This window comes from Natrix helvetica, assembly GCF_964273705.1.
Source record: "Natrix helvetica genome assembly, chromosome: 11".
Taxonomy (NCBI): Eukaryota; Metazoa; Chordata; class Lepidosauria; order Squamata; family Natricidae; genus Natrix; species Natrix helvetica.
This window is the reverse complement of record NC_138562.1, coordinates 4,400,815-4,413,984: the sequence shown is the minus strand read 5'-3', so window position 1 is coordinate 4,413,984 and position 13,170 is coordinate 4,400,815. Positions and strand designations below refer to the sequence as shown.

Below are 13,170 nucleotides of genomic sequence, written 5' to 3'. Positions count from 1 at the left end.
CCAGTGGGACCTCTGCAAAGGAATCTCACTTCCCCCCCTCATGCCAAGGCAAGCTAAGCAGTTCCAAACAGACAGCAATAACCCAATAATAATAAAGGCAAACTTTGTCCTCTCCTTCTCGTGGGCAGGTATCACAGGATACAGAAAAGGCCAATTGCAAAGGCCTTGAATTGAAGGCAACCATACTAGAAGCTAAAACTGTGCTGATGGGTCTAACTGGTGCAATTTAAAATAGAAGCAGGTCATTGTATTCTGAGAATAATAATAATAATAATAATAATAATAATAATAATAATAATAATAATAATAATAATAATAATAATAATAATAATAATAATAATAATAATAATAATAATAATAATAATAAATTGGCTGATACCTAGGACGCTGGCAGCAACCCGTATCAACCATTAGCACCAGTCAATGGTATTTGTGATACATTTTAAATGCCCAGTTGACTGAGTTTCATGTTTAATGAATAAAAGAGATAATAATAATAATGTTTTTCAGATTCTTGGTCCACATTCAGCACAATAACTAGTTCTCAATGACAGAAAAGAAATTAGAGCAAACTGAGACGGTTTGTCCATAGTTTTCTAAGAATCTCAGCTGCATGTTTTCCCAGATATATATAAGTAATAACCAGAGACAGGAAAAACAGGTGTCTCTCAAAAGTCTATGGAATAAAAACTATAAGCAGTTTTTACTAATCCCTGAAATGTTTATGTGCTGCAGAGTTTCAAATATGCATCTAGATGTTTGTGAATTGGTTTAGTACAGAATGCCCTCACCATACTGCTTTGAAAAATTCCCGTGGACTTTCCTCAAGTTTTATCACACCTTTTCAGTCTGATGCACAGGTATTTCTGGACTAAAACAGATCCAAAGGGCTCAAGTTTGGTATGTACCACTGTATTGCTTCTCCTTAATAAAACCAAAAACAAGGAAAATGCCAATCTAATATAAATCTTCAGGGAGCACTTTTCTTCAATGAAATTGAATGGGAAGGAAAAACGTAACACAAAAGAAAGTTTAACTATTTAACCATAGCCATCCTTTTCTCCAATGCTGTATCAAAAACATTTGGATTTCTCCAAAGCAATGAATTAAACTGGCCAGCAAACTAGAACAGCAGCGAGGCACAGCTGGAGAAACTCTGCTAGTAAGAAACCAAAAGGGTTGCGATGAGAATAGCTTCAAGTGAAAGGCTTCCTTACATCAACTTTGTCCTACGTTGGGATTTAAAAGTCAGCAACCCCTACAAAAATATGCTTGTACTGATAAAGGAGAATATTTGTAGCTCGGGGTTGAAATGAGGGGACCTTGGTGCTCTCTGAGCTGGGTTGTTTTCTTGTAAACGTTTCATTACCCAACTAGGCAACAGCATCAGTGCTGGTGACGTTACCTAGTTTGGGTAATGAAACATCTGCCAGAAAACAACCAAGCTCAGAGAGCAGCCTCATATGCTTTTTCTCATTGTGTATTTTTGCTGTCCAAATTAACAGGTTTGAGCCTGCCAGTCTACCATGAATAACTCGTCCATTTTCTTCCGTTAGGTCACAAGATGTACAGGTATATTAATCAGCATGTTAAATTTCATGAACAACACAACAATGGTTAGAAATGACTACTTGACATTAAGTAGGTTACCTCTGAATATTGTTGTTTCCCCCCCAAAAAAATTTTTAGAACTGTCCATAAACATTCATTTACAGATTTTTATTTTGAGAGTAGATCTGATTCCATATTTCTGGAATCCTACAACAGATTTTGGCCTTGGTTTCTATGGAAAGCAAAGCCAAAGAAAAACAGAAGTGTTGACAAAAGCTGGGTTTTTTTCTGTAACATTTTAACTAAATGTGACAATTTCAATTTCTGATCAAATTGTTGTATTTAGTGTTTCCACACCTAGCTTTTTCCAAGGGAACATAGAAGCAAACCATCTCAAATTATGCTTGGGGTTCAAAACATGTAATATCAGATAGTTGGACTTCCAAAAGGAGACACACATTCTAAATGAGGGGTTGGACTAGATGACCTACAAGGTACTTTTCAACTCTGTTAATCTGTTGAAGTCATAACTGACAGTAAAATGATTTGCTGTTTCAAATAAAGTCCATTTTGTCTGCTATAAAAACATTAAATGCTAATTAACTAGGAAAGGAGATGCAGCCATGGGAATAAACTTCAGAGAAGTTCAACCCTCTATTCATTTAATCTTTATTTAGTAAACACAAATATGATTGACAAATCCTATCTAGTGTATCACTCAGGTTTATCATCCAGCCTTCCCATACTGTGATATAAAGAATGTGAAGCATATGCTCACCACAATATAAACTACATTAAAATGCCTTTAAAAAGCAACATTATGAATTAGATCTGAAGTACATTAGTCACAACTAATACATTTGATGGTCAATGAAACTAAATCTCTGATGTCTTCTGGATTTGGCCATCTTTAAATTATTGTTTCTAATAGCCAAGATGGCAGTTATTTGCAGACCCCATTGCCAGAAGCTAATACTGCCTTATTTTTCTTCAACAAGATTGTTAGTGACTTCGTCAAATGTTTATTCAATTTATAGTACTGATGTGAGAATGGCTTTTACTCCTTTCCAATTATACTTTATCCTGATCTACTGCAGTTTCAACTGCAAGACTAAATGTATATATATTTCCACAGTCACGTGTGTAGTTTCTACTTTTCCCCACCACAGGCAATTTTTTATATCAGCTCTGGACATGATCTCCTGTACCCACAACTGCATGAATCAACGTTGTTTATAGCAAGGGGAGGTGAGTGTTAAGCAAATTGGAAGTCCATCATGCAGAGGGTCAGAGGTAAGAGCCCCAAATCCATGTACATGTTTTCTAAGATGTCTTACCAACTACCATATCAAGTATGTCTGCAATTACATATTTGACATACTCTGAGTATGAGAGTAAATTAAAAAACATGACATGCTTTAATTCAATTTAGTTGACATAACATGACTAAGTAGTGTTAAAATTTGAAACTTCCAAGAATGGTAAGCTGAATATTATGAGGACAATATAAATGGCAATCGCTAAATAAATTGTTTCCTATTATATCTTAGTAGAAAAAATGTGTTTCTTAAATTAAATGCTTGGACGAGAAACATGTTTTACAAAAATTTATTGCATCCATCAAATACTTCAAAGGCATTGTGCATGAATACACTATGAATCTCTTAATGAACAAAATAACTCCAAACATATTAAAACAGCACTATTTAAAAATTCAGACAAACCAATCATGAACAAATACACACCACAATGAAATACAGCACTGTCTGTTATATTAAGACTCACTAAAATATTGCAAATTGGCAAAGTTGATTTTAACATTTTTAACAAGAGGCATGTTAAAATAGTTTCTTCAGAAAAAGAAAGTTTTAAATACAACTGTCTAAGTTGTAACAATACTACAGATCTCTTAACATCTTTCTTTGGCCTGGCAGAACTGTTTCATCCATTAAAGAAAGCAAAAGCAAGCAAGTCAAATTGCAAGCCTAAGGCAATTTGAAGCCTAAGCCTACTTGAAACTTTGGAGCGATAGATCACAGTGCAACTCCCAACGGCAGATCCCATGCGCAGGCAAAATCAGTTCAGCTTGCAAATGGGAGCAGGGATGGTAACATTTTTGTGCTACATGAGCTGCTTTTCAGAGTGTGAGATTGAAGATACCACAACAGGGAGGAGAAGCAGAAGCATCTCCATGCTCAGTGGTCTTTCTACATACAGCTCTTGGGACCCTTCTAATATGGAACCAACTACTTAATTGCAGTTTCTTGATTCTGAAGCAAAAATGATGCATTTGAATACATGTTAACCAACATATACATTGGTTAAGATTAAGTGTCTATGAACACCAGCTCCATGTAAGAGAGGTAGATCAACTTTATTCCCGGATAATACAGTATTCTTGGTTTTTCCCACATTAAAGCAATTCCAGGAATTTTATGAGTAAAATTAAAATTTATTTACTAAGCACTGTGAATTTTTTGAAAAATCCAGCTTTTGATTTTATATATATATATTTTCTACTAGAAATTAATTTTTAAAACTTAACAATGAAATAATGAACTCTACTTCGACTCTTTGAAAGTCTTAACAGAATTTTTGAACAATTTCCTCACCACTGTTTCTATAGCAATCCCTAAACAGATACTAAAGTTCATTTTCAAACATTTTTTAAACATTGTATATGAAAAGCAAGTAATAACCTAGAATAGCAGCATTTTATCTGTACACCAGGTCCACACTGGAGAGCAAGTCAAGTGTTAAAATTTGTTTCAGGTACAAAAAATTATGTTTTGTTTTCTCTAGGTAAAAACCAGTTTACTTAGTAACAAATCATTCTAAGCTCCACAAGGCCAAATGGATATCTATCATTCCAAAATATTCTATTGAATTTGCTGAAACAGCTCCCGCAAAGAAACGGCTTGATAACCAACATTAGGCATAGGTGCCTTAACAAAAGCATGTTGTCAATTCTGTAACAGTGCGATCCTCTGCATATCTTCTTAATCTAAGTTCCCTTGTGTTCATTGAGGCTTCATGCTCTGTTAAGTCACTAAAGATTGCAACCTGTTCTATTAATTTAAAAAATTCCTTTTATTCTATTCTTTCTTGGTTTATATCAGTTACAGAATTCATGCATTATGAATTTATTAGGCCTACAAAACGGAATCCTTAACTAGTGATATTTTAACATTAAATGTTAACAAATATACATGTATGCACATGTTCAATTTAACATGCGACTGTAGTCTAAACAAAGCTAATAAAATTTCAAATGACTGAAGCAGGCACAAATTCAAGTCATTATATTACTGTTACCAAATGTTGAGTTTTGAAATTATAGGAATTTGTAATTCAGGATGCTAAGAAACGGATTTCTCCAAAAACATGTTCTACTTCTGGCTAGTTTTGATCAAGTGTTTGTAAGAGCTAATTTATAGGAATTCAAGTGCCATCAGAATGCTATCAATATTGAATAACTGCTCATCTCCCATTCCTGTGGAGAGTTGTAATTATCAAATTGCTTTTTGTTTAAAGAGTTGTACAATTTACATAAAATCCACATTATACATGGAAACTTAAAATGGACAGTGCTGCATTTATAACACACCCTATGCAAGGTGTGTGACTTAACACTTAAAACGTATTTTCTTTTCATTTCTGGATTGGGGGGTTTGTTTTCTGGCCTCTCGTTCAGGCTGGCGGGAAGCCTGTGAGCGAGTCTGTACAAGGCAGGCACTTCTGGTTTTTATAACCTGCTTGCTGCTCCGTTGCTCTCGCTTGAGCCCACGCCTAGGGTGTGTTATAATCTTTTTAAAGTCCTTATGGGTGGAATCATACCTATTCTCAGGATCATCATCGTCATCTTCCTCTTCTTCCATTGGCACAGCTGCAGATTGATGCTCTCCTTCATCTCCTTTAGAAGAAAAAAGGGGGAAACTTATTTGACCCAAAGAAAAAAAACTTCTTCTACCACTGCTATGAGATACCATCTCCACTATTTGGGGAAATGCCATTTCTTTCCAGATGTGTAAAGCCACCCAAATCCAATTGCGCTATAGAAGAAATTCTGCACGACTCAACCATGTGAAAAGGAAGAATTATACACCCTACAACTATTTTTCTAAAATCAGAAAGACAAAAGGGAAATTTTTAGGGCCTGTCAAGTTTTTCAACTTTCAATTTCCAAACATTTAGGGATGCTCAAAAGTTGTGACACGCCTTTGGGAATCGTAAAGATAGTTTGGTTACTTTAATATAATTTAGATGTGCTTGGTAAGTAACTGCAAAAATATAACTTTTAAACATTTTGTTTCATTTCACAAATTCAGCTGTCTTTCTCTTTTTGTTAAAACGTTATTTTGTCTTGAGAGCGTTAATACTGCTGGCCTCGTTTCCAGTGAATGTGATATCTGATCCGTAATGGCTTTTTAAAAAAGAACAAGACTGGGAACACTCACTCACATGAGCAACCTAATTGGGACTGGCAGAAACCTGCTTCTGTCTGATAATGCCAGACATTCTCAGATATGGCCTACAGTTAAGAGAACAAAGTAGTGATGATGCTAGAAACTACCCAGCAGCCAGTCTTGCAGGAGACATATATCCAAAAGTGCTTGAAAAGTGGGAACGAGCAAACAGTTCCTTTGTGACCCTTGTTGTAAATTCACAAGTGGCAATCTTGAACAAGATCCAAGAGAGCTGGGATCAAGCCAAAATATATCTCTTGGTAGAGGAAAGCTGTCAAAGAGACTTTCACTGTGAAACTTGACAAACTGTTTGACATCCTCAAACAGGATGCAAGTGTCAAATTGTTCTGTGTGCCGAATTTGGTTGCCCCGCTGGCTGCAAAACAGATGCTCACATTAATTGTACCTATCCTAAGGAGACAAAGATACCATTGAGGGAACTTGCTTTCATTAAAGATCAGAGAGACAAGTTTGGTTCGTTCGGATCACACCAGATTGGTTTGCCAGACGTACCCAAGCAGAAATGACGAGACAAAAGGGGCAAGATGACGAGAGATAGAGGCTTGCTAAATATAAGCAGAGAAGTATTGCAGATATTTCGATACTGACAAATGACCAAACACACATGTCCTCTACTTCAAAAGAAAAGACAGAATACAATAGACTAGAAATAACAAATGCCGCTATGCAGAGCATAAGATACAGTGCTGGTGTACGTGCCACTGGTGCCATTATCACAGCCACCTTCATAGTTGCTGGCTTGATCACCAAAGAAGACAAAAGACTTGTAGTTGACAAGTCAAGATTATGAAGTCCCGAGATCAAGAATTGGATGAGCTCTGTAAGAAGGGCAAAGTAGAATGCAACTAAAGTTATGCTGAAAGCAAACAATTCAGACCAGCATTTCCCCAGAACCATCAAAGAACATTATTCTGTGTACAGTGAGCCAGGTGGAAGATTTCCTTCAGAGAAAGGCTCAAAAAGAGGAAAACCTGCTCAAATAATTGCAGATAACCTGGGGTATTTGAGGAAGAAGGGAGGCATTGACAAAAGCTTGAAGGCCACTGGAGGAGATTCTACAAATGTTAATACTGGCTGGGAAGGTGGTGCCATGCATTGGGTAGAGGTCAAGCTTGACCGGAAGTTGATCTGGTTGGTGTGTGCACTCCACACGAATGAATTACCCCTGTGACACTTAATCACAAAACTGAATTGGAAAACTTTGTCTAACAATTGTGCAGGTAAAATTGGCAACCTGCTAGACATTGCAAGGACTTGACATTGATCCTTCGTTCACCAGGGTTTCAATTAGTGAGCCTCTCATATCACTGAGTGACAGTGTGGCAAAGGATCTCTCTACTCATCAAGTGTATGAATATAGAATCACACAGGCAACAAGGACAGGAGTACTTCACACAGATCTGGTTCTTCTGGAAATTGGCCCCATAAACCATTCATGCTGGTTGACAACTGCAAATAGGCTTTGTTGAATATGGGTTTCAAAACATGGCTTTAAAGGCAAAAACTCTTCAAAATTTAGGAGTGATCGTGGAATATATCATTGGTGTATACTACTGCTGCTGGTTCAACATCAAAGTCAAACATCCCTGCGTCATGTGTTGTTCCAGCTGCAGCAAATCAGACTGCAAAACAAGATTGTAGTAGATGCTGTTTTGCCAACCACCAAGCGCTAACATGGTATGCTTTCAGTGAAATGATAATCCAGAAAGTCTTGTGTTCAGGTGATATTCAAGAGAGGATAGCTGGCGCGCAAAAGATGATTGACTTGAGTGATGCAGACGATGACGTGCTGAGAGATTTTTCAGAACATGCAAGAAAAATGCCTTTAGTCAATTCGAGAACATCCATTCTGCTGGAGCCGATTTACTTGTCTGAAGGTGTCTATGAACCACCTTTGATGTGCAAACTAACTACAAATGTTTGTCAGAAGTTCATTGATGAACCAATGCAAGTACCACAGACATGCCCAATCAACAAAGATGTGTGAAACAGGTCACAGAGGCAGCAATCAAAGTGTTGACACAGGAAATATGTGAAGGTTATATCAGACGCCAAGAAGCAAGTCGGCAGCTGAGGTTGAAGAATAAATTAAAACAAGGCATAATGAAACTCGCTTAAACCTTTTTGTAACTCAGCTAATTTCCTTCTGGTGTTAGTTTATGATTGCATGGATTATTTTTTGCTTAGCTAATGCCTTAGCCAAAAGTATTTTTTCAAGAGACAACTGGACTTTCTGGTTTTTCTTTGAAGACATTTTGCTTCTCATTCAAGAAGCTTTGTACAATTTGACTAATAAATTATAGAAAAAATAACGTCCATAAAATTAGGAGTGCAATTTACTATGGACATAATACTGCACTTATTCCAACAACATCAATAAACAGATGCTACATTACAAAGTGTTCTCATTTGTAAATGCTAAATCACTTTTCTCTGGGATGAATCCCTCTCCCACAACTTCATTTTAACAATACATCAATACCATCAATGATCATGGTTTTCAAAACCTGGTGAATGGCCATTCCTCAACTTTCTAGCTAATTGGCCCACAATTTTCTTATGAACTCAGGCATCTTAGAAAGCAAACCAGGTTAGTCTGTAGTAGGCAAAAATCAGGATGAGTTTGGAAGCACCTTTTCTAACAAATGAGTTTCGTTAAAAAGCCTCAGCTTTCGTGCACTACAATGCATTTCATCTCCATCTGATGAAATGAACTGCAGCTCATGAAAACATAGGCCTTTTAATAAACATTTAGTTGGAACACTACTATATCAGTACTTATTCTGATTTTTGGCATATTTAATGTAGAAGCAATGTAAGAACTATTAAAGTCAAGTTCTCAATCTACAAGCCATCCCTTGGATCTAGCTTGGAGAACTGATAGTTCCCCTTTGTACACAGGGCAATTATTCCTTGCAACGTGAAATTTGAAGATTAGTACCAAGACACCACTTAAGTGTTGGGTGGCTAGTTGATAAGCAATTTGGCAGGAAGCAATACAATATTTAGAGATGGTCACAGGGATTGATTGGGATCAATGTTATGTTTCTTCACTTTGTTACAGAAATCTGGGTAATTTCTCAATTTCATGGGTATAGAAAACATTTAATGAATTGAAAACTTTGAAAGAACATATTAAAAATTCTAGTGGTTCTAGTAAAAGCCTATTTGCATAACAACTATTATGAGGAAATCTGCAACATAAGAAGCTGAATTACATCCAAATGATTCAAATATACAAAGTCTGTCAAAGAAAAAGCAACAAGGCCAAGTAACACACAGCTAGTCTCTTGAAACCAAGGACTTTAAAAGTCTTCTCCAAACCCTGCCCAAAGCTCAGTGGTTATATTTTTGTGTCCAAGGGGGCTAATCCATTGCTCAGGTGTTCTGTTTCTCAGCAGACATACCTATGCTTCCTAACGCTGATTCCACATAAGAGGGGGACAAATAGAGCTTTCTTTTAAGGGTTTTAGGGTCCCCTGTCCTTCATTGGGCCCATCTTATAGCAGTTTCTGTTACTTGAGAAGTTCAGCATAGCTGTTTCTTAGCTCCAATACATTAAATATAATTAAGGGTTATAATTAAAATGAGCATGTCATTATAAAAGTGCTACTTCTTTGGCTACACAAATTTTGATTGAGCTTATACACGGGAGATGGATTCTTTGTGTGTCCAATCACAATTGACCAATAAAGAATATTATATGCTATCTGGAGAGTGCATTTTATGTGACCATTCTGTAACTGTTTCCAATGTGATACATATGCAACTGCATTTTTCTCTTTTTGTCATATTACAACTTCAGTTTCCTATTATACAATCCTAGTTTTTATTAAGTAAATGCAATCCAATTTAACTTTTGAGGTTTCTTTTCCCGTCCATTTAACCATGTCCAATTCTGGGAGACTGGCTGGACAAGCCCCTGCAGTTTTCTTGGCAAGATTTTTCAGAAGTGGCTTGCCATTGCCTCCTTCCTAGGACTGAGAGAAAGTGACTGGCCCAAGGTCAACCAGCTGGCTTTGTGCCTAAGGCAGGAGTGGAACAGCATGTTTCCTCGTTTCGAGCTTTGATCTAGCCTGATCAAACTGTTTCTCTAAATATTAATGTTCTTTGTGGATTTACAGGCGGCTGTTATGTATAAGTTGGGTTGACAAAATCAGAAATGAGGTGATAAGCCGCCTGGGAAAGCAAAGGGAAATAATCAAAACCATTAAAAAGCGAAAGTTAGAATATTTTGGACATGGGATACGACACTCAGAAAAATACGGCATCCTTCACTTAATCCTCCAGGGAAAGATTGAAGGCAAACAAGGTCCCGGCAGAAGAAGAACATCATGGCTTCAAAACCTAAGGGACTAGTTTGGACAAAACTCAGCAGCACTTTTTCATGCGGCTGTTGATAAAAATAGGATCACCAACAAGATTGCCAATGTCCGATGACAGATACGGCACAAGAAGAAACAACAAACAAACCTTGAGCAAATTAATATAAAGATTTTTTTCATACTATGTTGAAATGAATAGTACATTTTGAAATACTTGAGTAGGAATTTGAATCGGGCAGTTTACTTTACACTGTAAAAATAAGCCTATTACTTTAAAAGGAGGTAGACTATAGTTATTTTCTGCAAGCACCAGTAATTATTCACAACTTCCTGTCTATTTGCAAATATTCAAATAGTCTGTCAACAAAATGGTATCAGTAGCTGAAATAGACTCTTCCACACAATGGATCTCACTCCCCAGTGAGAAAGTACAGAACTTCAGGTCTGCCCCATCTCATGTATTTCAATCCTGGCAGGTCAGGAAACCCATAGAAAATTGACTGCCAATCTACAATTTGTGAAACATACACTATAGCCATTCTAGGGTCTTTCATTTCTGTTATGTGAACTAAGCCACTTTTAGGTTGTTCAATAAACCATGGTAAGGAAAGTATTGTTTAGTGCAGAGATATGCAGGTTTGGCTAGTAAAAAGGCTGTAATTAGCCAATGGACAAGCACCCTCCAGAAACTGACTGGAGAGCTGAGGGAAAAGCTAAATTTATACCTTTTTGTTTATAATGATATTAAAATAAAATAAAGGTAACCTGATTACCTACAATCGTATTTTCTAATCTTCCCTTTTCTAAGTTCAAAACTGTATTACAGTGACAGCCTTTACAGTTACTTCAAGGCTTCCAGGGCTGGTCCTCTAACTTCCAGACCCCCAACCCATGTTTTGATCCATTCAACACCCAACTGACTTATAGAATTTGCTTCCAGAAGCTGTCTGGATGACTAGCAACTTAAATGCCTTTAAAATATCATCACCATCATCATTATTCACACCATAACAAATGACTAACCCTTATATTAAATAATCAGGATATACACATTAATGTTAGAATATTAATTTTGCCTGAGGTCAAGCATATATTCTCAGTGGGAAGGGTCTAATATAAGGTTTTAAGAGAGATTTCCCAATGAGAGCTATGCAATTAAGGAATTTCTTCCCTTACAACTTAATAAGTGAATTTGTAATCTAGATTTCTCTATAGTCCCTATTTCAATTTTACAGGACATCTACATTAGAACAAAATTTGCTTGAACTAAATTTACTGTAGCATATAATCTTAGTGATTTATATCCTGCTGACTTGGTTTTTGATATTCGTATTTAATTTAAAATTTAATAGCACTTTTCAAAATCTTAAGCTGATGTAATATATTTAGTCATTCATAATTAACTAATGGTATATTGGAAAACAAATCTGCATATTTTAAAGTCCATTTTTCTTCAATTGTTTATTAATTTTTCTTGCTTGCTTATATATCTTCTTTAAAATGGCTAATAAAATACAAGCATTTTAAATGTGTGTGTGCGGACAGGAGGCACAATGGTTCAATAGTTAGACACTGAGCTTGCCAGCCGGGGAGCCAAGAGCCCTGGTTCAAGACCTGACACACAACAGTTCTAAAACATGTAAATGCAAGTAGATTAATAGGTATCACTTTGGTGGGAAGGTAAAAATGTTTCATGTGTATCCACCCTCCTTCCAGAGGAAGAATAGGTAGTAGGGCGGGTCATATAATGGGATTAAAATTAATTTTGGAATTTTTTTTCAGTGAGGGGTTCTAAAAATATATTTTTACACCAAGAATTCAAATCTGCCATTATTTTTCCAATTGCATAATGTTTAGCTTGGTATGGTAATTCCACGTCTGATCATATACTCCAGAAAAGGCTCTTGTAACTCAAATACTATTAACTTTATCTTCCCAAATTACACGTGCTAGGTTTTTTCTGCATGAATCTTATCTAGCTAAGCAAAAAATAAGCCATGCAATCACAAGCTAACCAGAAAAAAATTATCCAAGTTACAAAAATGTTTAAAGAGATTTTCATCAAGCCTTGTTTGGATTTGTTCTTCGACCTCAAGACGCCGATCTGCTTCCTGGCCTCTGATATAACCGTCACGTTTCTCCTGCGTCTACACCAGTGGTAGTCAACCTGGTCCCTACCGCCCACTAGTGGGCGTTCTAGCTTTCATGATGGGTACGATACTGAAGCACTTTCCTTTTTAAAATCTAATTGACTTTCCTACTTTATAAATCACCATTACTGTGGAACCGGTGGGCGGTTAGAAATTTTTACAACTAACAGAGATACAAAAGTGGGTGGTAGGTATAGAAAGGTTGAATACCCCTGGTCTACACTCTGCCTGTTGCCTCTGTGACCTGTTTCACACATCTGTTGATTGGGCATGACAGGGGCACTGTGGTACTTGCATTGGTTTGTCAATGAACCTGTCATGTGACGTATCATAACTTTTTTTCCCTTCACAAAAATGGGGATGGGCTTGGCAGTGTGTGACCAGGGAGTTTGACACCCGTGGTCAAAGGCCTCTTCATAACTTCCATCACATTCTTCTTCAACTTCATCACCAGTCATCTGTCCATCATTTTCATCATAAGAGATAATTATTTCATTTGTCAGTATCAAAATGTCTATAATACTTCTCTGCTTATATTTAGCGAGCCTTTGTCTCTCATCGTCTTGCCACTTTTGCCTCGTCGTTTCTGCTCGAGTACATCTGGCAAACCAATCTGGTGCCATCCAAAAGAACCAAACTTGTCTCTCTGATCTTTAA

At 36.7% G+C, this 13,170-nt stretch overlaps 1 protein-coding gene across 1 annotated transcript in view; it reads right to left on the bottom strand.

The window, feature by feature from the left end:
• Window positions 1–13,170, bottom strand: part of ATRX (ATRX chromatin remodeler) — an 87,610-nt gene that overhangs the window by 43,039 nt on the left and 31,401 nt on the right. The window contains exon 10 of the mRNA XM_081964191.1: window positions 5,389–5,464. Coding sequence (XP_081820317.1) covers window positions 5,389–5,464 — 76 coding nt within the window. The remainder of the gene's footprint in view (window positions 1–5,388; window positions 5,465–13,170) is intronic.